This window comes from Perissodus microlepis, chromosome 14 (genome assembly GCF_051167445.1).
Source record: "Perissodus microlepis isolate ML-2025 ecotype Zambia chromosome 14, ASM5116744v1, whole genome shotgun sequence".
Lineage (NCBI taxonomy): Eukaryota > Metazoa > Chordata > Actinopteri > Cichliformes > Cichlidae > Perissodus > Perissodus microlepis.
In genome coordinates, this window is record NC_140474.1 from 5,512,557 (window position 1) to 5,537,533 (window position 24,977).

General features: G+C 39.5%; 1 protein-coding gene across 3 annotated transcripts in view; it reads right to left on the reverse strand.

Moving 5' to 3' along the window:
* sptbn4b (spectrin, beta, non-erythrocytic 4b) overlaps positions 1-24,201 on the reverse strand; it is a 97,639-nt gene extending 73,438 nt beyond the window's left edge. For 2 of the 3 annotated variants that reach the window (XM_084950610.1, XM_084950609.1), the window contains exons 1-7: positions 23,811-24,200; positions 8,157-8,314; positions 7,537-7,688; positions 6,794-6,967; positions 771-862; positions 547-627; positions 209-324 (exon numbers count right to left, since the gene is read on the reverse strand). In XM_084950610.1, coding sequence (XP_084806736.1) covers positions 209-324; positions 547-627; positions 771-862; positions 6,794-6,967; positions 7,537-7,688; positions 8,157-8,301 — 760 coding nt within the window. In that variant the 5' untranslated portion in view covers positions 8,302-8,314; positions 23,811-24,200. Of the gene's footprint in view, positions 1-208; positions 325-546; positions 628-770; positions 863-6,793; positions 6,968-7,536; positions 7,689-8,156; positions 8,315-23,810 lie in introns of all 3 variants that reach the window. The other variant, XR_014802191.1, reaches the window with a different exon arrangement.
* Between the last annotated feature and the right edge of the window lie 776 nt (positions 24,202-24,977).

Below are 24,977 nucleotides of genomic sequence, written 5' to 3' on the forward strand. Positions count from 1 at the left end.
CTAGTTTTGTGTACTGTTACGTGCTTCATGTTTTAAAATCAGTTAACTTATAATGTTTGAAAGAAGCTGTGAGAACCTTTGAAGTGTGAGTTAATCTCACGTCTCCCATTTCTGTAAAAAAGAAAAATGTTGTCTATCTTACTGAGTGCAGCAGGTTTTGCACTGTTTTGGATGTTGCAGCATGGAGTGTGGTTTGCATGACTCTCACCCTCAGGGTCCAGGAGTTTCGTGAGGCCCAGGTGCTGCTCAGCGATGTTAAAGGCTTGCTGCAGGTTGTGGGTTGCATTGGATCGTGTCAGCTTGTGGAACTCTATTAGATCAGGTCTGGAGGGCACAACATGAAAAAACAAAAATTTGTGTATGGTTGTGATTTTAAAATTTCATGTCAGTCACACCCGCTTCTCCGTGTTTGTTTAAATGTGTGTGTGAATATTTTTCGTCTTTTTGTTGGTAACGTGTTTGCATCTAAAAGGAGTAAAAACACATACTAACAGTGAAAACATGGTGAACTCCTAGCTGGTTCTATGCTGTGTAGGTGTGTCCTACCTGTGTCTATGTATTAGGGCGTTGAAGGCAAGGCCGTCCCTCCAGCAGGTGGTGAAGTTCTGGATGTTGACCTCAGAGTACCTGCGACATGGAGAAATGCTTTCTAATCTTAAAGAGCAAATTACTCTCACTACATTCTGACTAGATATACAGTATAACACCTAAATGATTATGAAATTTGCAGTTTGAGCTTCTAGTTTCTGTGTTTTTATTTCACTGCTCACCCTGCAGTCTTCATCTGGCACCAAAGCAGCAGCGCATCCTTGGCAGAGCGGGTTTCTCTGTTGTCCTCTGTCTCTATTTTGATCACCTGGATCTGAACAAGAAGAAGACGAACCAAGAGTTTAGTGTTTTCTGTCTGTCCCTGAGACTCATATAAACACGCTGCTGCTTCATTTTTGGAAGTATAGGTTCACCTTAAAGACTCCACGTCCTTAATTTTCTCTCACATGTGCACAGTTGTAATGGTGCATTATCATATTAAACATGGCCAAAGTTTTCCTATGATCCCTATGATGTAAACACTCAGGTCTCTGACAAATGCAGTAATCAGGATATCAGAAGCAGAAAAAAGCAGGTTCAAAGTGATGACGGCCCTAAAGGAGAAGAGCTACAACAGTTTGCCTCACACAGATCTGACAGAGTGCACCAAGGCCCAGTACAAGAATCATGCAAAGCTACTCTAGCAAAGCCTCACTGAATATTTGTTGCTGTGTTCTGGAGTAGTTCAGTGGGTTGAGCAAGAAATCTACATGCCAAAATACCACTGCAGGGGCCCAGGTTCAATTCTGCTCCAGGCCATTTTATGTGCATTAGCCCTTCTGCACTCTCTTCTTGTCATAGCAAAAAAATACTTCAAACAAATCAGTGCCAGAATTAAGCAAAATGAATTCACTTTAATAAAAGTAAATCAAGCTGTAAACAATCAAAAATGCTTCTGAGTGGCCACCAGTTAACCTGATTACAAACTCAATGAATGGATGTGCAAAATGTATTGTACTGTATGTGTATTGTAATTGTAGAGGATGAAAACGTTAATAAAGGAGTTAATTCTGCCTTAAGATAGAGCTGGTTAGCTTATTTCCTGTCCACCTGCAGCTGTACCTCTGATATTTTAAATAAACTTTATGGACACAACTAAGCAGTGAATAAATAAAATGTGCAAGATGTCAAGTGACAAAGCATGTTTGCAAGAAACAAAATGGAGCAAAGGTCTGAGCCCCGACTTTATTCCCGAATCTTGAAAAAGAAACAGCAAAGCAAGAAAAACTACAAGCAAAGGAACAAAGAGAAATATGACATGAGGCGAGGATTTGGGTGTTAAAAACACACGGCTCTGTGTGCCTCCTGAGGACAACACGCTGGCCGTTACAACGCCTGATGATAGGAGACAGTGACCGCCATTCAACCAATCACATCACAGTGACATGATCCAAGGTAATTGGGGACATGGCACCCTGGAATCAGCTGCTACCCACGTCGTTAGCTGCAACAACACACACACACACACACACACCCTTTTTAGTGATTTGTCTGTTGTGATGTAAACCGTGTCTCAATAGTCTGCTTTCTTCTCTAAAAAGGTACCAGAAAGTAAGAAAACACTTATTATCTTTAACATTTCATGCTAAAGATAATATGATTTATAAATTCACATTGAATGTATAAAACATTAGAGCCTGACATTAAATATACCTCCAAACTGTGTCAAATATCATCAGTCAATACCTGAATCTGCATACATGGCCTTTTTATGACAATAAGTTATTATAAAAAGGTAAAAGATGGTCAATAAGTCTTGGATCAGATACACTGCCACTGTGTAAGCTAAGCAGAAAAGCACTGCACACAGTACAATGCCACTCAGCCAACCATATACAGCAACACAACTGAAGTGACAGCAAATAATAAGAGTCTGTTATTATTTGCGTATGGCTCTGTAAATACGGTAGCTTTACCTCTTCCTTCGCCTGTCAGTCCTCTCCCTTCTTTACTGCTTTTCCCTCCCTCTCTCTTTCTGCCTGTGTACAGTTACTGCAGTGGTCTGGCTCTACCTGCTGACTGGGCAAAGCAAACTCTCACTTTCACTGCTGGGGAAAAAGCGGAGATGAGGGCAGAAAAAGTGCAAGAGGAAACGATAACTCAAAGCTACCGTGACAACAGAAACCTCAGCTAACCCTGGACCGCTCTCAGGCCTGCTGACGTTACTCTTAGCACCTAAATGTTTGATTAAATCACCTTACTGATGATCTAAAAGGGCCTCTGGATTTGAAATCCAAAAACAATTTTGCAACAGCAAAACACCCAGTGCTACAACTGCTATTTATTCCCTATTTATTTATTTATTTCCTCGCTGTGTCACTTCCTTTCTTCAAATTTCCACATCACAGATTCCTCGTTTCATTCCTACCTCATTTTCCCAGTTAAGTTCACCTGAATACTCCCCAAAAGTTTAAAGTTTAATTAAATTTTAAACAGAACCTTAATCTTCAGCATTTTAATATGAAAATGAAAGATTAAGTTTAGCTTGTTTTCCTTTTTTTCCAAGTTTAAGACTCCATGTGTGTCTGTTTTTCTTATCTTAAAGACACTTGAGTTTAGAAAAGCAAGCCTTAAAAGTTCATATTTATTTCCTGCATCTTATTTTGAGGCCACTGATAACGGATGACTTTCTTGGCTTTAAGATAAAAATGAAAATTGAGAAAAGACAGTCAGGAACTTAAAATGTGGGTGAACTCTAGGAAAAGTGTTCTTATTTAAACACGACTAAAAGAAGAGCAATTTTAGAGACATAAATACCGCTTGACACTGGTTTACTTATTACTTTGTAAGTACTGTCAAACTGTTTAATGAAGAACATGAAGAAGAAGTGTGATAAACTTTACATTATCTTGCAATAACCTTTCTGACTTTATTACTCTAACTGTGACCATAACCATGTGTGAGGTCATCAAGCTCTGAACTTTGATTTCTTCCAAAACGAGATAGTAAAAAATGTCATGAAACAGTGTGCGATGCTCTTGAGAGCTTTTACTTTGAAAAGACTACAGAGGAATTCAACATAGCCTCTGACTGGATTGGTGAGTTAGGTTGACACATAACTTGTGAGGAAGTGAATCAGAAGTACCGTAGCCACTGAGAAAATAACTGTTTCTCTCCTAACATTTTAATATCAAGTAACATAACAGTTCAATTATTTGCATGTTGTTTTATTTCATTGTTTTATTCATACAGCACTCATCTTCCATATATCTGTATGCACAGCTGCTCCTGGAAAACGAGGAAGATGTACAAAACAAACCTTTAAAGTCTTTACAAGTTATGATTGTGACTGTATCAAAACTCTTGGACCTAGTTTCTTCAGAAGTGTAGCCTTTTCTTCTGGTTATTGGAGCACAGGTGCTACACCTCAAATATGAAACATGAAGAAATATGTATTTCTAAACCCTGGTTCTCGCCCTGATTTTAATGTGTGTTAATTATTAAGTTAAGGGAACAATCAGCGCTTATTTATCCGAACATCTCTGCTCACCGCTTCCCATCAGCCAGCTATTCTTTCCCTATATGAGTACTTGTCTCATAATTACACACACACACACACACACACACACACACACACACTCTTCTGCACTACTCTCCTTTCTCAGCACATGCAAAATTGAAGAGGCCATCGACTGGTGGCTCATGGGAGCAGGAGAACGGGACAATAGCCGAGCTCACGGCTAATGGTGGGAAATCTAGCAGACAGCTAACACTATAGTAGCCTAAACTGTACAGATGCAGCTGGTCGGGTATATTCAGAAAGCACGTAAGGAGTAAGTCTACTGAACAAATTAGCTTATAAATATGAGCTAAGTTTTCGTGAAAAATACTTCTCTCTGTGATTTAGCATATGCAACGTTCACGTGACCTTCTCATAAGCTTACCGGTATGCTTCTTCCTGCTCCTTTTTGAACATGAAAGTTATTTGGAGTTGTGGTTGCTCGTTTTCCTTTTGTTTTGCTTTGTTCATTTGTCTCTTTTAATTCTATGTTGTTGTACTTTTTCAACATGTTCAAAATAAAGATTCAATCAATCAATCAAACCTTGTTGTGTCTGTGGTCTTCACAGCATGGCAAAATAAACAGGACAAGGTAATGAAGCTAGGCAACGTAGAATAGCACCAGACACGTACGCGTGTCCTGCACGTCCACATGCTGCAAGACAATTTCTGCTTTTTTTCCTTTTGTATTATTATGATGGTTGAATTCACATAGAAGCTAAAAAACAAAAAAATGCATTTACAGCAATATATCTTTAATTCTCAACATCAAAATTTCATTTTTATATGTCATGTTGTAAAATAAACTTAAACTGTATTAAAAACAGCTTTTATTTATTTTTTTCTTTTTGTTTAAACAAACTTTTAATCAACTTATACAACTATATCTGGCTCATGACATAATTCACATTTCACATAGACTGATATATGTGAATCCTTATAAACAGCCTGATTTGATGGTTAAATTAACAGTTTTGCCAAGAAGCACTCAAACAGCACAAACCTCTGCCAAAGCAGCTCCCTCTCTGCACTGTATTTACTTTTAAGGGAACATTATTATATTTCATATATATTTCTCTCTCTCATATTTGTATTTAAACATACAAACAAGAGGTTTGCAGTGCAGTAAAATCATTATGCAGTAGCAAGTGTTGGATAATTGGTATGGATTTGTAAAATACAACATGAATATCTTCAGTTGATTGCAAAAAATTATACTACAGTATGTTTCTAAAAAACTAAGCTGCTCGTTCTCCTTCTCATCACAATGCTTTTTCAAAGATATAATGCATTTTGGGCTCAATTTTAACATACAAGTTCCACTTGTTGTTTTAACCATTTTTAAAGATGAAGGGATTTTATGAAGGTTTGGTTTTGTCTGACGTTGAACAAGGTCAGAGGTCCAAAGCGACATTTAGAATCCCCATATATAACTCCCAATATTCCTATATGTTGTCAATACAAAAAATTGCACTAAGAAACGTAGTTTTAATGTTTAGCTCTATGTAGCATTATTATCACTTTAACCTTCAGATCAATTTATTGACCTTCAAGGAGTGGACAGACGTCAAATGTCACATGATATTTTTAATCCTTATATGGTACTGTCGACATGTTGACAGTACACACCACACTTATTACAAACATAGTTTTGAAGTTATGAGGCTTTTTCATCAATTTGCAACCAAGCTGACCTTGGAGACCTTGTTGGATGTTGGGCAAATTAGTTAATGGATTACTAACATGACCCCCTGTCTCTACACCCCTACAAATTTGATCAGAATTCTTTCAAAAGGTCATGTTAGCTCTTACAGATAGGATGACATGCACGTATGTAAACACTACCAAAAACACAACCATCACGCGGTAATAATCAGCGTATATCAACACACTTATTGATTTCTGCATCTGCAGATTTCTGTATCAGTGAGCTGTCTTGCACACAGTGAACGTTGATCCTCTCTGTCTCATGAGCATGGCCTGCAGAGGGTTGCACACGCTGCAAGATAATTCTATTAGCAGTGCTGGCAAATGTGCTTTGTGGTGGGTAGCCAGGTCTAGCATGACAATACTCAGTCCCAGGAGAAAAGCTGATAGGCGACTGTGCACCGTGAATGTTACAGAGGCATCAGAATAATGTCATGTTAGCAGTGTGAGCCAATGCCACGTTGTAGCACTGAAGCAATATAAAGAGAAGCCATAGATTTCTGCTGTACTTACAGGGAAGAAGGTGATCCTGTATCACTGCTGCTGAGGCCTGGAACCCTGTGTGTGAGTGTGTGCATGTGTGTGGTATGTACATGCCAGAGGGTGTGCGATGAGACAGATGAAAGCCGGCTCAGGTAAGGTGGATAAAACAGTGTGCCCGTGTGTCCTTGCTGAAGAGCAGACTGGAAGGCGACTGCTACCGGTCAGACACTGAGTGACATTAAGGCTTCATCCACTAAACACGGCTGTCGCACACTGGTGACGCAGCGCATGTGACAGCCTTCCCCAAACCACCAAGAGATAAACGATGCGCTGCTGATCACAGCAACTTTGCACAGCAAGTTTCCACAAAACCAGCATTCAAATATTACATCCGTAAAGAAACACTTCATATCCTGGAAGAGAATAAAAGCACCTTTTCTCTATACAGTGACAAAGTTGGCTCATGAGATGTCCACACTGCTGAAATCTGTCACGATGAATCTGTTTTAAATTTACCTGAAAGCGAAGGATGATGGTCCAGATAAGGCCCAGGGTAAGGCGATGGTTTCCGTCCACAATGTCATGGGAACCGACGTTTTCCAGGTGAACCCTCTGCTCTTTAAGAAACTGCAGTGCTTTGTCGACGTTCTCCAGGCAGTGGATCCGCATTCGACCTCGTGTGGGCCTCGGCTGTGGCAGGAAAAAGAGTTTGAGTACTTGTAATAAGATAACTGTTATTATTGACATACTACATGCGGGACTATAGCAAACATTGTTAAAATAATAAAGACAGTCAAAAGGCTGGATTTACTTTTAGAAATGACAGAAGCAAAAACCACTGAGGAGAATCTGGGGATATTTTTAGCACAAGGGCAAGTCCTTTCTTACAACTGCCCCCACTGTGAAATAAAGGAAAACTTAAGGAGACATCATATACCAGGCAAAGTGGTAACTGACTGGTAACAAACAGACAGACAAACAAAGACAGAACTGATTACATGCTCCCTCCTTTCAAGTGGAAAATAACCAGAAAAAGGCTTTCTGCAGAGCCAAAGACCCTGGACACTACGGGTCATATGATTTTTTTTAAAATGTTCTAATCTGTGAAGTTTACAGACCCCCTTCAAATTTCTTTATTCAATTTTTTAAAAGTCCGTCAATGAGGGCAAATATTCAGTCAAAATGAAATCAGTCAGAAAGAAACTGACAGAATGAACAAAAATGAAGGATTACAAAACTAAAACCATGACGGCTCCTACCAGCAGCTCTCCACTGAGGACCTCCAGCAGTCTGGTGAGCATGTATCCATCCCTCAAGTCGTTGTAAAGGTCAGATATGCGACAGGACACCCTGGCTAAATGAGAGTTGACCCACTTTGTAAAAGTCTTCTTTTGCACTGCATCTCGTTCATCTGAGGGAAATTAGGAAAGAAACTTTAAGTTAAAGGAACAGATGCAATAATATCAGCTTTATATGTGAAATGATTAGATCGGAATCACTTCAAATGGCCCTGAAAGACCTTTTGTTGCTTTCAGCTGCATGCACGCTCATGCTTGCCCCTTGCCTGACAAAGTCGATCTAATACTTTATGAAATATTTTCTTCAAATACCTAAAATACAAGGTGCACATAATTCACTATTAAACAGTTAAGAGATGAAAAATCTAAAAATACAAAGCACTTTGAAGCAACTGTTGTTGTGACTGGGTGCTATATAAATTACATTTTATTAAATTGCATTGGTTAATTGTTTAAAAATGCCCTGAAAGTAGGTATTATTCATTTTGTATATGAACAGATAATACAGTCAAATGTCTGCAGTGTCTGTATTTGTGTAAATGTGAGTAAGCATGTGCACTGATCTGCTTGTGACCTCTGACCTGCCAGGGCCTTGATGCGGGAGCACTCGAACAGTTTGGAGCTGGTACACTCTGTCTCCCAGAAGCCAGAGCCGATTGGTCGGTTGTTGTTGTTAAGCTGGCGCTGGGCTTCCGCGTTGTCCAGGTCTGGAGAGGCATTAGCCATCGCGCCCGACGCCCTGCGAAAAATCAAATGCTGTCAAAATATCTGATATCAGCCTGTGTGTGAAATAAAGGATGTGATAAAGTCTTCCTGGTAACATATAAAAATGAAATTGAAAAAATCATCTGTACAGTCATGCTTGATGAAATAGGTTTTGAATGAGCCAATATAAATATCAGTGGATTTGCTTTAATGCGCTACTCGCATACAAAAAGACATATATATGTATGTGAGCACACTGGCACATGCAGAGGAGAGAAAAAGAAGTGGCAAAGACAAGTGCCATTGCTCCATCCCCACAGGTGAAAAGCCTTTCGCACCTGATAATTAAACTCTCACTGACTTCACACGTCCTTGTTAGATATCTCTTAACCCTTATTCAACCGCACAAGTTTAGCCAGTGAAGAAATTCAGACTCAAAATTCACGGTTTAATAAGGAGACTTCTGCAGAAATAAGGAGTCAATAGGTTCTTTCCTGTTCATGAATGATGCAGTACCTGTCCTTGGCATCAAAGCATTTTACAATAGCAAAGCTTAAAATAGACTTAAAATGATTTGGGCATCTCATCTCTTCAGCCCATCCCTTTGACAGCTGAAAGCAGGTACATAAAAATAGCTTCTAAACCTCTGCATGAAATCACACTGTGCCGGCTGAGAGTTAAGAAACAGAAACATTCGAAACAAACAACAATGAAAAACCTCCTGTTCAATTTTCTGATATTCATCAGCTTCAGCTGCATTCATTCGAAGAGCTCACAGAGATGTTTGATATCAGTTAGAGGCTTCAATTAAAATTAAAATTAAACCTTAACAATGAGCACTGGATAATGTGGTGTAAATTAGGGCTGCCACAAACGATTATTTTGATAGTCGACTAGTCACCGATTATTTTTGCGATTAGTCGACTAATCAGATCATGCATCCATTGGACGTAAAACATACAGCTTATTCCACCAGCAGCATCTGCTCTTATATATCTATCATTAGCTTACAGCTTTAAGTGTTTAAGGTCTGTGCTAACTAAAAATAAAGACAAGATGATAGTTTATTAAATTTTAATGAAATTTGCAGATTGTTTCGGTGAAGTTTAATAAACTCAGCCGTCTGCTCCTTGCTATCTAAAATATAATGGGACACCGGAGTATATTCTCGAGCATCTCACATTTCTGATAATCAGCTGTCTGCTTGACGTTTAGTCAGCTGTGTAAAAACTATAACTTTAATCTCAGCCAAACCGATTTACTCAGGAACAAATAAAATACTAAAAAAAAAGCCAAACAATAACATCTTGAAGTTATCTAAGTGACATATATATGTTTAATCTGAGTAGCGAAAGACGGCGGTGGGTTTGAAAACGATTTGCGGGAGTCCGGTGTTCTCACGGGCTCTAGTGAGCCTTGCCCCCGGTTAGCTATCGAGCTAGTGGGTAACAGACGTCTCCGAAAACGTCGGAGCGCTTCTGAAAATATGTGGTGTCTTGATAAACTGAGCAAATATTTGAGGTTTATACAGTTACATTCTCGCCTGAAAATATTTTAATCATTTATTTTGTGACCCAGAAAGAATAATAAGAGTAATATTAAAACTAACTAGCTGCCGCCATTGTTGTAAACTGAGCTGGGCTGCGCTATGAATTCTGGGATACAGCTTCTTCTTCTTTGGGGTTTAACGGCAGCTGGCATCCTTGTACATACAGTGCTGCCATCTTCTGTTTCAGTCCGTTATTACACTCTTAAATCCTACTACTTATTCCTGCGTCTTTTGTGATGCTTCAAACGAGGCGTCGACTATTAAATCAGTCGTCGACGATTTTGATAGTCGACGTAATCGTGACTAGTCGACTAATCGTGGCAGCCCTAGTGTAAATAGTCTGCTTCGAGCAATCCACGGTTCGGTTTGCGGCACTCACGGCAGAATTCAGAGCACACATTAAAAATCAGCAGACTGGGTGAAAACTTAAACGCATCTCTGCTAGAACAGCTTGGAGGCTCTGAAATAAAAATTTGGGTTTTTCCAAATTAAGGCACCAAAAAGATGGTACCGTCTGTTTCAGCCTTCGTCATACACACCCTCTTCAAAATTTTTAAATGCTTTTTTTTTTTTAACATATAAAGGATGTGTCAAGCAAAAAAATAGATGGTACCTCCTGTCTTTTCCTAAATTTGACAGTTTGTTGTTTTCAGTGTGTGTGTGTGTGTGTACATGTTTATACATCTTTGTGAGGACACAAAATTGGCATGCTACTGTACTTGTGGGGACTAAATGCCCGTCCCCACAGGTTTGAAGGCATTTTTGAGGCTCAAAATGTGGTGTTAGTGTCAGGAGTACAATTGGGTTATGGTTAGGTTTAGGCTGAAGATCGCATTGATTTTTAATGGTTAGGCTTAGGGTAGGAACTGGTCAGATGGACTGGTCTGACAATTTCAGAAAGTGCTGAACTACTGAGATCTTCCCACACAAACCATCTCCACAGTTTACGGAAAATGGTTTAAGAAAGAGAAAATATCTAATGAGTAGGAAGACAACAATAGCTCAAATAACCATGTGTTACCACCAAGGTATGGAGAAGAGGGACTCTGAACACACAACACACTGACCCTTCAAACTGAACAAGAAACTGAGGCTACAGTTTATACTCACCAAACGATATAAAGAATGTTGCCTGGTCTGAGTCTCAGTGACTGTGACATTCAGATGGTAGGGCCAGTCTTTAGCACAAACAACATGAAAGGATGGATCCATCCTATCCTGTATCAGCGATTCAGCCTGGTGCTGGTGTGTGGGGATATAATCTTGGCAAACTTTGGGCCCCTTGGTACCATCTGAACACGTTTTGTGATCATAGTGTGCCCATCTTCTGCAGGATAGCACACCATGGACCAACATGGACCTCATTAAGTCTTTCAGGAATGTGTCCACCTTGCTGAACCTCCACAGTGAAGAATTAAGGCAGCTCTTAATTCTTCATGTTATTAAGCACTTGCCAGGTGTACCTAATAAAGTGACCAGGGATTGTACGTATCACAACAGGCATTAGAAATATAAAAGCTCGTGTTGGTAATGATGTATAGAGCAGTGCACTGGACATTAAATAAATCATAAATATTTTAGATGCACATTGGGAATCTAATAAGAATTCCCAGGTAAATACACCACATTCATCGTTAGTTTTCTCATGTTCTCACTCTTTGTGTTACACACACACGATGAATGGAAAATACATGCAATGGTTTCTCTTGGTGAGGAGCAGATGTGCCCACGGATATAAAAGATGCCATTTGGTGCTCTTCTCCAAGGCTGCTAACAAAGGGGAGGGAGGGGGAGGAATACATGTTTGTTTCCATGGACGGCCCCACTGGGAATCAAACCCACAGCCAACTGAGCTTTTACACATGTGGGTTCAAGGGGAAAGACTGATGATAGAAATGTAAGAAATGTATTCTCTGTATATTTATCCAGAGGGCTTCTTTTGTCATACACTTATTTCTCTTTAAACTTCTTACAAAGATAGAAAGTGATGCATTCTTAGCGTTTAAAAAACTGCTGGCTCATTTTTGTGGCTACATTGTTTCAGTATGGTTGTTTTTTTTAGCAGATGCAGCAGTATGTTTGGTGGTCATCCTTCAGCATCCTAAAATCATTGGCCTTTCCAGTGTGCACTCATTAAAACCCCTGTCCTTGAAATGCCTCACAAGATAACACAGAATGAAAAATGTTCTCCCCCCTTTCCCCTCCCCCATTTCTCCCTATACCCTTCTTTCAACACATAGGAAGAATTCACCCAACAGTGACATGCCCTGAATTTGTATTGTTACTTTTTAGTTAAGGTTAGTAACACTATACTCACCCATTAAGTTCAATTTATGTGACTGAAGATTTCAAGTAAATAAAAAGTCAAATAAGCATTTGATGCTACTGTTTAGGAAGGTTTCTCTGAAATTTTCTGCCTCAGACTTTTTCCCTTTTCTCTGTAATCTCTTTTTCCTGGCCTCCCCCTCCCTCTGCAACAAAAACCCAAGCTCACGGTTGTCACTATACCTAAACCACTGGAAAAACAACATAGCCATATCGAGTAAATGTCAGCGTGCCCTGCAAGACAGAAAGAGAAGAAGTAGCTGTGCACATGCACTTAGCTGTCCTCCCTGGAGAGGATAAATATTATAGAGCTTTCTATCTGGTGATGGTGCAGAAAGAGGACTGCAGTGAAATCCAACAAAGTGAAGCCTACAGTAAATCAGATAAATTTATAGGTAACCTGAGTGAATGAAAAGACAACAATACAAAATGTTCTTTTCAATTAACTTTAACCTTTAAATAACAAAATACTAATAGAATTGTTTTGGAAATGTAAAAAAAAGAGATAAAATTAAGCCCAACCTTTCAATAGATACATCTTCTCTACTTTATACAGCACATTTTATTCCTCAACTCATCGTTATCTAAAAAAAATACAATTTGTGAGAAAAAAAAAAAAATCATGAAAATGCTGTATTCTTTGAACATTTGGATACTTGTAATGAAGTATTTATTTATAATATATTGCCAGGTTTATTCTGTTTTCAAAGAAGAACAAATGAGTCAAATGCATGTGTTTACATTTATACTACAATAATTAAACAGTTGGGTTGCAAAGGTCATTCCTACTACAATCCTTCCAAGCTCTTGTATGACTGCTGAATATTAGTGCAAACTGATGGCTCGGGAAAAAAGACTTTTCTTTTTTCTCGACACCAAAGCGCGACCTTTCCTCTTAAACATCCCTAAAACACGGGCTCTCCCTTTACGGCCGCACTAAGAACATCACGCAGCGCTCTATTTTGTGATTAGTTTTCAGATGAGTGGCAGCTGATGGTGTGATCTCAGATGTTGTAAATGAGCTAGCCCCTTGTTTAATGTCCCTAAATCCCTGTACAGTTTTCACTCTAATCCCCCGTGTGGACTAAAGTCACTCGCCAGCATTTTCCTTCAGAATGTGTGAGAGCCACCTTTGAGGTTGGCTGCAGAGTCCCACCATGCTCTGTACTGACTGATATCGCAAGCCATGAAGCCAGCAGGCTCATGTGAATGTTTAGACAGAAACACCCCAGAAAGAACCAGGAGTACTAACATGGGAACCTTCACTGAGAAATATCTGTGGCCAGACTGATGTAATGACTATAAAGCAACAGAAGAGGCCTGCAGGTGAATCGTAGGTCCAATGTCTAACGTGTCAATAGTTTATCCTTTGATTGCAGTTTTTACTTAATTTTTGCCCATTTGCAGCATTTAGACTGATCATGAAATCTGCAGGTTTTTTGTTTGTTTTTTTACTGAATTTCAACCAGATTTAATATCAGCCGATATTAGTTCTTTACAGACTTACTGATGTTAGCATTTAAAACAGCCAACAATTTTGCTTTATTTAGGTAAAGGAAAGAAATAATCTTCAAACATGAGCTCTGATGTTCCATCAGAAGGTTCTCTGCACCAACACACGCTCGGAGCACCACAAACAACCAGCAGAGTCAGCCAGATTAAGTTCTCCACAACTTCGCTGCCATTGTATCTGATTAAGGCTCAGAAGTAACAACACATAACAAATGTTAGCGAGATCTGCTTACGTTTGTGTATTGGATTTTTAAATCACCACATATTAGTATCAGTCTGAAAACCCCCCCCCCCCCCACTTATATCAGCTAGGCTCTGATTTTAACTCACCTCTATCACCGCATTAGGTACTTTCATGCAATCCAAAACATAGTCTTGCTGTTTCTGTTTCATATCTAGCTCGTTTATGAAGTAGGCCAAGTTTCTTTCAAAGATGTTTGCTTTCTAAGTGCCTCCTTAGCTTGTGGCACCATGCTAGCATTAGCCCTCCTGACAGATGGCCCACTTTGACTGAGAGCTGCTAACATCCACAGTCCAGCTAAAAGCTAAAAGACGTGTAACTTTAAAGATACATTTTCTTCACATGGTGGATCATCCAACAAGCTTTCCCCTTTATGAACCTCTTGTTGTGTCTTTCTCTCACAATTCTTACCATTTGATGATGACTAAATGAAGCTGGTTGTCAAAATTATCCTGTATCCAAACTGTGTTAGGTTACCTGTGGTGGAAGTTTAAAACCTCTTTAGTTGATGACGACTGCAGGAAAAACCCTGTAACAGTATATTTTTGTAAGGCGATAAAACAAACTGAAATACGGATTAAAGCCGGTGATTGGATTGGAAAAGCTGAATCACAACAAAAGTCCGCATCAGTCAAACTGCAGCCAAAATACATGACTGCTGTATCTGCGTGCGCGCACACACACACACGCACGCGTGCCCTCTATTCTCCTTGCCTTATTCTTTGCCGAACCTCAACCACCTGGTGTCCTAAAATCAATCAAATCAAACACAAGGCTGCTCTGGTGTGTGTGTGCGCGCGTGTGTGTTATCACCTTTATTCTAATAATCAGACTCAGCTGTTCAGGAATCAGTCAGCCGTAGGCAGTCACACACACACACACACACACACACACACTGCTGGCTATCTGTTTTATGCTCTGTTTTGACACACTGAACACAGCCTGCAGGAAAGTTTAAAAAAATGTGACCGCAAACTTTCATCTGTATTCATACTTGTGTAACACTAAATTCATTCTAATATTGGCAACAACAACAACAACAACAACAACAACAATAATAATAATAATAATAATAATGATGATATCAAACTTCTCTAACATCATTCTGGAAAAACAGTTAATGTCCATGAGATCTTAAGATATTGTGTGATGTGTCTTTGTTGAAGAACCAGGAAAATATGGAAATATATTTGCTCAGCATTAGGTGGATTCATTTAGATTGGTAGTAAAGGGGGGGGCATGGTGGATTTTAACCCCCCAAACAGCTGAGGTGCCTATTGTGGAGTTTACATGCAAACATACACGTGTTACTACTTGTCCTAAGTCCACAGGCAGCAATCCTGTGCTTCACTTGAATGAGAATCAGAGTCATGTATGATAACGTGACCTGATTCTGTGCTGTCTGTAGGTGTGAATGTGAGCATGAATGGTCATCTGTCTGTTTATGTTAGCCCTGTGATGGACTGGCGACATGTCCAGGGTGTACCCCGCCTCTCATACAGCAACAGCTGGGTTAGGCTCCAGCCTATGGAATGCCAGGACCATGAATTAGATAAGCGGTTAAGAATGATTTAATAAATGACTGACTGTGTCACAGAGTAGCAGAGCTTCGCGGATAGTAACACCACTGTTTTTGGTCATTGTACATTCGTCTCCTTTTCCTTGTTCAACCTCAGGGAAAAATACCACTGTGGGCAGTAAGCTAGAAGGATCACCACCCCCCTTTCTTTGTCTGTATGAAGTATAAAATCAAAAAGCAGAACAAGCTCACAAGCAGAGACAAAGAAAACAGCTTTATTATTACTTCAGACATCTGTTGTTTTTCTGCTGTAATACATTTTAGCGCTCAAATCAGATGCTGTTTGCAGATCTTCATCAACTATTGATGTAGACTCCATCGACATCTCTCTACATCACTGCATATTAAATATTTTTGTCACAAGTTTTTTTTAAAGCTGCTTTTTGTGCTTCTGTGACTATGATACAACTCAGAATATGTTATGGTTTAATGGTTTTACTAACCACTATATTAAGAACACTTTGACTACCAGGAGTGTCGTGATAACATCAGATGCTACTGGACAAACAGAAGACACATTTAAACTACTACAGCTTAAAAATGGTTCTGAAAATAATGAAAATCAAATCAGAACAAGTGCCGATGTTGCCTGGTGAAGTTAGCATGTCACAAGTCCATCATAATTACGCAGTCATGTCCCAGCAGGTGCAGGGGGTGGAGAACAGTCAGATGAACCTGGTGGATCCTGAACAGTTGATACTGATCAGGGCTGGTGAGCTTCAAAATGAAAGTGCTGAGTAATACTGCTGATGATCTTTCATTCAGCCACATAAATACAAAACACCTCCAAATGTTTTATTCTGAGAAGGCGACGACAGAAGCGAGTCCACCATAGTGTTTCACACTGCATTCAGCGCACATGCAGACATCTATTAATCTGACCGCACTGGTAATTCAGCAAATATAATTTCAGTAGTTTAAAAAAAAACTGTTAAAAACAACAAACTTGGACCAGAAAGTTTTGATAAATAAAATCAAAAACACAGATTCAGAACGGGGATCTTGCTGTGATGTTTATGCTGAACTCTCGGGGTTACAGAGTTCGTAGGAGGCAGCTGTGCCAACACCGAAAGATCAAACCTTTAAACAGCAGCGTCCTCTCTGAACTCTCCATGGTGTTGGAAGAAAGAGCATGAATTGCATCTGTGGCCGTGTATTCTCTTTGACATCTTCCATATATTGTTAAAGCCCAGTAGATGCAGTGGAAAACCGCACAAATAAAACCAAACACTGTCATATTTACGTATGGAACCTGATAATATGAAAGAAGTTATACAAAATAAAACATTCATGTTCAAGTTTTTACTGCTTAAATAATTTGTTACAGAGTGACATGTCCTATTTTATTTTGTAAATATTTTTATATTAAAATATGATATTCTTTCATTCCAATGTCAAGATCTGCCTGTTTCACAGTAAACTAAATTATCTCAGTAAGTCACCTTGAACTTGGCAACCTGTGATGATAATACTGAAACAAATGAAATTAGCGCTGGTAAAGACAGGACAGCAAAAATGGGAACTTTGCCCAGAGATATCTTCTCATCTCTCACTTTTAGGAGAGAATCTAGATCATATGAAGCTTTTCTGTTTTTCTCCAGGTGGACCTGAACCCTATATCACTGTGGTTTATAGGACAGCATCTAAAAGGAAATGTTCTACATCCAGGGTGGCCATCTCTGTTTCTCCCCAGGTGGTTTGAGTGTGTTTGCGTGACTGCGTTTCAGCTCAGTCGTGACTCTTTCAGCTGTTCTCTTTACTTTGAAGTTTTATCATCCAGACTCGTATCTGTCAGTCTTATTGACATGGGTATGAGAGATTGTGTTTCAGTTTTTCCTGTACATTTAAACAAGCTTTTGAACATTAACCCTTAATCGGTTCTTTTAAGACATGCCTGTCACATTTCAGTTGATTTCTTTTGCTTAATAAATAGCCTAGAATCCACAGCTATCCATTAGGGCTGTTTGAGTAGAGCAGAAATGAAAACCACAATTAATTTGGTCAATATTGAGATTATGATCTTTTAATACAACTGCTCGTAGAATTCATTTCTTGGGAGTAAATTTTCATGAACTTTCATCTAAAAATAAAAAAGAAAGATTGTGAATTAAACCCTCCACAGCCTGGTAGTCGGTAAATTTAGAGAGTACCAAAAGCAAAGTTAGAACCAAGCACAATAATCATATAATCATATAATCTCAGAGATTTTGTTTTGATAATCACTGGAAGCCAAAATTGTAACTGAAACTTAGAATCTGACTAAATGCACAGGCATATTATCCCATTAAAACAAAAACATAAGCAGAATATCTACACAGAACTGCATTCTTTTTGACAAAAAAACCTAAATGGATTTATTCTGCTCACTTCCAGCTCTATTTTCTTTCTTTTTTCTCTTTTTTTTTTGCTTTTAAAGTAGCACTGCATGGTTCACAGTTTTCTTGCGCTAAGCCTCGATGCATCCACCGCTGTCTGAAACATGCAGTTTTAGCTCTCCTCCCTTTAATATGACTTTCTTCTGACTGGCTTAAAAAGCAGGTGGGAGGGGCTTCTGTGCCACAGCCAGACTCGTTTGCCTAAGATGACCATATTTGGAATATCTGCACTCATTGGCCATATTAGAGACAAGATTTGTATTTTTTTATTTTTACAAATGTCGGAACCTGAGTTTTTGGCTTACAGAAACTACTTGAAAATGTGTTCAAGTTTATTATAAACTTCCATTATTGTAACAATATACGGCCATGGTAAAGAGACAGCACAACTCTTTTATGTTCTAGGGTTTTACATATCAAGATACAAATAAAAATAATCTCACAAAGTCAACCATGACTTAGTTTGTCACTGTTGCAGTTATTGTTACACATAAAAAACAAGTTGTTTGAAGTTTACTTTAAACAATGTATTATTGGTCAGAGTTATCATTCATAAGTTTCCTGTTGCTTTGTTATTCAGGGATCATCTAATAGTGTAATTACTACTGCATATCTACATCCTTACATGTGTGAGAGTGCAGAAATGTCAGTCGTTACATCTTCTCCTCTAAACCACTCAGTGTTATTATGGCCTTCTCTCACTAGCTATGCCTTTGAAGTGAGCCACCACAATAAATCACAGTTTCACCAGCGGCGTAATGTAAACACCCCCACGCCCCTCGCCCCGCCTCCCTGCTCTCTCCTTTTATTATCCTTCACACTTTTGCAGCTGTCCTCTCTCTATTCCCACCGCTCCCTGCGTCCTAACCTCTCATCCTCTTTGTCTGGCTTCCACAACTTGTGTTTTGGCAATTAGTATCTGACACTGATGCCTCTAAACTAACTAAAGAATGACTAAATGCTAAATGCTAACCACCCGGTGTCCTTGAAACAAACACTTAACCCTGAAATGCTGCATTGAAGCAGTTCCATCATCAATGGTAATGTACAGCATGCAGTGACCACAGAATGATGGTAACGTGAACGAGTGCTAATATAAACTGTGTGACTGTGGAGCTGAAAGAAGAGCTGATGGATCCCATGAGCTTCTCTGGGTCGAATGTTTATCCCATCATTACTAGTCTGTAAATTATATATAAGTTTAATTAAGTCTACTTCCAGTTTCAGTCACGTATTCCAAAAGCAGGACAAGAGTTTAAATGTCATTGTACTTTTTAAACTTTACCACTTAGTTGAGTCTTGAGTGTAATTTTACAGCCATCTGTAAAACTCGTGGAGGCATTTAACATTACTGAAGCAGTGTGAGATCACCTTGACAGAAAACAGAACAAAAGTCCTTCCAGAAGCCAGGAGAACTAGTTCTAAAGACAACATAAAGAACTGACAAGAAAGCTGACAACTTATTTCCCATTTTCCTTGGAAGACATAAAGAAATAAGGGATGGCTCTAGCACCTACTGCCCACCACTGTTCTCTTTTATACTTTTTTTACTATCTTTTTTCCCATCTTTCCCAATGCATGTGTAACAGGGGCACCAACCAGTCATATAATATGTACCCACAATGCAGTTTAACAAAGCCAGTTTAACCCAGCTAGCTGCCTGTGACTCCTCTGATCATATAAAATAGGATGATAGCTCATGATGTTCTCCTCCATTCTGATGTTGATAAAAAAAAAAAAGAAATGTCTATAGTGTTCTTGTTCATCTACTGCAAATATGTGGCTCATTGTGATTTTAACAGTTTTGGAAGGGGGTGGGGTGGGGGGGGTTAAGTTATATCAGGCACTTGCTACACACATATATAGTGGAACAAATTAAAACTGCAATATTAATTTACATGGGTACATTTTCCACGGAGCCTGTCGACAGAAACTTCATAAACTTCACACTAATTCATATTCACGCCACATTTCTACCTCAGATCTTGCGTATGGATCAATACGGCTCCTGTGCAATGATGAATTCTCCAGTCAGCAATTTCTTCTCTTCATATTACTCCACCAGTGATCCAAGAATAGCTTAAAGTACCTCACGGATGCAGGACTGTCCATCTCTTTTGATATAGAAGTTAAATTTAGAGATAGAGAGAATGAGGGAGCGACAAATATATAACCAGATGAGGTGAGAAGACAATAAACTAGAAAGATGAAAATAAAGTGTGATATTGTGGAATATAGATGTTTGAGAGATAAAGGAAGGAAAATATGGGAAAAGAAGTGAAATAGAAAGACATTGGGAAAATAAAGAAACTGATCTGAGACAGATATAGGGGCATATCACCAGAAAGATGAGTCGAGTAAGAAAGAGAGACAGCTGCCAGTGTTAATCAGTCAGCGGCAGCAGCTCTGTGTCTCTAAGGCTTAATCTGGACCAGACCCTCAGTGCACCCCCTCCCCCCTTTTCTTTAGTCTTCATCAATATCGTCACATACACATCATTTGGGGACATTAATCACAGCCTCTCCTAGCTCGCTGATATCCCATCTGCCTATTGACAATTGTGAGGAGAAGGCTCGGTTACTAAAACGTCTAAAGATTGATTAAGTGATTAAGTGTCAGACTTTGGAGGGTTTAAGAAAAGTTCAAGACGCCACATTATTCTCCATTAAAACATAACTTTGTCAAAAAAAGCCAAAGTTGAAGATATTACAAGACGCAACTGTCTCATATCAGTGCATATGTTGTGTTTTTACAGTTTTACAAGCATTATTTTATCAGTATGAAAGAACATCCCATCAACCACTGCCAATAAAATCAATTTTCTGTGTGATCACAGCCATCAAATCAACAGGAAGCAAGATGTGAACATGTTCATGTTGAACACGTGAACAGAGTGAACTCAATTCTACCAATTGTAGTAGCTAAATCGCACTAATTCAGCTGTCTGTACAGGAGCTTAGGTCGTCAATGATGGCTCGTTTAAGATCAGATTAGATTTAAATGCCTATTGTAAACACTACTGTCTTTTAATACTATTACAATAACCCTGAAATTAAATAATAGCACTCACCTGTGCTTTAAAGATTAAGAATTTCTTGTCCTTTATCTCCACGTTGGTAGAATTGTTGAGTCATTGTCTTATATTTCTGTTTGTATGTTCTTGTTTTTACTATTGATCTAACTCAGTTTACTTGTTTTATGCAAAGACTGTATTTAAAAGATGATGCCACCCATTCATTAGTGAAGTCGAAAGCTACGATTTGAGGATTTGTTGGTGTTTCTACGTGCGAAGGGTGAATCATGATGCTCCTTTCTGAAACCTAGAATAGCCAAAATTGACAAAATGGACCTCGTCTTTTACTTATTATAACCTGAAATGAGCGACTGAGCCCATAACCCTATGGCAAAAATGTTTACAGAGGTCACGTTTAAGGTAAGTTTTTTTTCGTTTTCCTTTTTCTGTAAACCTGGAAGTTTTTTTGCAGCCACAGGAATCACGAGGAATGCAGGAACTTTCACATTTGGCTTCGCTTTTTAGACCCGGAAGCTACGTCCATCTTTTATGCTCTCTGAGTGTTAAAGTGCTGGTGGAAAACTGGGACATGTGAGCTTTCAGAGCATCCATGTGTTGTTTCAAATAGGAAAAATGTTTGCTGCCTCGTGACTATAACAGATACATAGCAGTTATAGAGTCAGTGCAATAGCTTGTAAATGTTAATTTAAAGTTTATAGCTACAGCTACATTTGGACATTTTTTCTGCTGGAAAACCGCCAGTGAGTGCACGGTTGCAAATGACAGAATGCTGACACTCAGCCTTATTTCCCCCTGTAATTTCATATTTTCTATACAATTTTCATTCTTTTGCTGCAGTCAGGTTTCTGTTATTGATCTGTGTACAAACTCAAATGTGTAGCAATAATGTTCTACAGCTCTTACATTAACATTTAACAGTGAGCCGAACATTGAACATTTAATCCAATCTAACTTTACGTTTGACTGTCATTCTGACCCAAACATGACTCCAGGTTTAATCCCAAACTTTATCCACACTGATATTACCTGACAAAATATATGGACTCTGGATCATTCTTTGAGGGAGTGATGCTGTCTTTCTCTCCTTCACACTCACTCACACACACACGCACACACAAGATCCTTCAATGTGACGTCACACAGTACGCACTTTACACACTGCACTGAGTCACTTTGAGTCACTTCACCACAGCACAGTGAACCCGCATCTGTAAGCAAGGGCAGCAACCACACCCAAATTCTGAGTCGACAAGAACACACCTCTTAAAACAGTGACCTTGTGGTCTGATAAACAACAGAGAGCTTCAGTGTCCTAAAGATGCTGTTGAGCATCCAGAGAAGACAGGGACAACAAGAAGAGTAATTCTATCTAGCTGAGAAACACCATAAATGTATACAATATACACACTGCTGTGCAAAGATTTTAGACATGGTGTTCAAATATGATTCCATCGTGCAATACAAACGCAGAAGCAAGCTTGCTCTGCAGCAAACAAAGTCCCCAAAACATGCAGCCAAGCACAAAAAGAACAAGTTGTGCCCCCAGTCGCTGATCCCAGCCCTGAAATCTGAGGTCTAGGGTTACGGGAATAGACACAGGAACCACGATAAGTCCTCTTGGATGATTCGAACAATCCCCCAACAAGTCCCTGAAGAAACCTGAACAACCTGTGCCATTTTAAAGGTAAAGTGTTTTTAAATATTTAAAATACATGAATTAATCTTGCTTACCACCACATGTTTTGTTCACTTTGAAATGGGATCTAGCTGGGTTCAAACTGTTAAACTTTTTTATTACATGAGTGACACAAGACAAACTGAAATACCACAAAATGCAATGGATTCAGGTTATAGAAACCTGCTGAGCACCACATGTGGTATGAAAAGGTTCACAGTACTGTGCGCAACATAAACCCACTGAGAGACACTGGAGTAAGTGGCTCAAATGGGTCCAAAAAAGTCACAAAACTTACAGTAAGTACCGTTAGCGGTTTGGTATTAATGATTAAATGAATTCAGATAACCGCATACCTCTGTTCACTTCTTCCCTCTTCTTTTATTCATGTTGTTCCAGTGCTGTCACAAAGTAGAGATAACCAACTAACTCCCACCTGCATGCAAACTTCAGATCAAGACAGAAAGGACAAACAATGGCCCGTGACATGTCTCCGTGCACAACAGGGGTTGTAGTCACTTTTTATTGCAGCAGTGATCAAACAGACATTAGACAGGCTGCACTGCATCTCCTACTTGTGTTGCTGAAGCAGTGCATGCTGCTTCAGGCCTTGTCAAACTAAAGCATGAATTGAGTCAATCTACAACCACCCCTTCCAAGACAGCAACATCCCTCCAGGATTTGGGAAGAAAGGTGCAGAAAAGCGAGAGTAATGTAAAGTCACATAACGAGACCACAGGCACATTTTAACTTCCTACTAAAATACTGCATAGAGCATTACTGTCGATATTTATTCTTGTGAAGTTCTGCTGCAGTGTGCATACGGGTACAGTGTGCAGTCTGTAGCTAGAAACCAAATAAATGATCTCTAATTTAAAGTAAAGGTTACACAGAAGCTAAAACATGCAACCGCGTACCATAGCCCACAAAAAAAAAAACAACTAGGCCGCTATTCTGTTTCTCAGCTCATTTCTCCTTTTAAATTAGACAATCAGACCCAGCAGGCATCATAAGCACCTTTCCAGGCGTGCATCACGTACACATGTAAGTGGAAATAAGACACGAAACGGTCCGTCCCTTTGCCGGATCACTGCGGTACCCTGCACCCAAATGCAGGCCGGCATCCCGGCAAAAAAGGAGGAAAAAAATCCCATGCATCTCGACTCCTTGCGCTCACACGGGGAATGAGACGACAACCAAGTGAAAAGGAAGCATCTTTTTGCGTTTTTATCGGCCTTACCTTTAGCCTCAGTGTCAGTTTTTTGGTTTGGTTTCGTCCTCCTTCACCAAGACGTCGCTGGCTCGAATCGATGAGGAGCGCGGTTTATCAATGGAGGAGACTGACGCTCCGCTTTTATTCCAGCAGGGTTTTCCCTCGATTAGTCCCTATTACACGAGGAAGCGGCTGGTTTGGGTAATTACTGAAGCACCGCGGGGGGTGTGCACCGTGCAAAAACTGCGCCTTAGCGCAGGTTAAGAGCGCTGCGTGCCTGCAGCGCTGACCGCCGGCCGGGAGATGCTGAGGTTCAGTGCCGGTGGAGGGTGATGGTGATATCCATAGAGGTCCCAGTTTCCACCTGACACAACCTCTCCTTCCTCCTCCTCCTCCTCCTCCTCTCCGCTGGTGATGCTGAGGAGAAATATCAGCATCAATGGCAGAGAGAGAGAGCGAGAGAGAGAGCGAGACGCTGACGGTGACGAATTTTAACAGATAACCACAAGAGGCCGTGTTTCAGCAAATTGATTCAAAGGCTAAAGAAGAACAAAAAATAAATATCACAAAAGTTAGAAATACCAGCACATAATACATCTATGCGAATTTCTCTTTGAGATCAATATTCTTATTCTTATCTGAAAACACTGGTAAATATTTTAATTAATACACATTTAGGAAGAAAGTCTAAGTTAGCTGTTGATTTTTCCTTTTTTAAAACTCCCTTTTAACTTTTATTCTCTTTTTTCAAATAACATTTTTTTAAGACATTGTCACATGAAATAAGGACGTTATTTCATGTCTTTTAAGCGTGACGGAGGCTACATATAAAAAAATTAAAAGAGTTGCAGTACACCTGCAAAATGTTCCTCTTCCTTCTTTTCATTTGCTCTCTTTAAGTGTCACCACATAATCAGGCTCCATCTTGTTTTAAAGAGCCCATAGTACTGTATTAGGGCTTACTTGTGGTTCCTGGGAAGTTTAAAAGTAGAATGGGAGGCAGAGCCTTCAGCTTTCAGGTCCGTCGTCTATGGAACCAGCTCCCAGTTTGGATTCAGGAGACAGACACTGTCTCTTCTTTCAATATTAGGCTTCAAACTTTCCTTTTATATAAAGTTAGTTAGGGCTGGATCAGGTGAACTTGAATCCTCCCTTAGTTATGCTGCAATGGGTCTAGGATGCTGGGTGATTCCC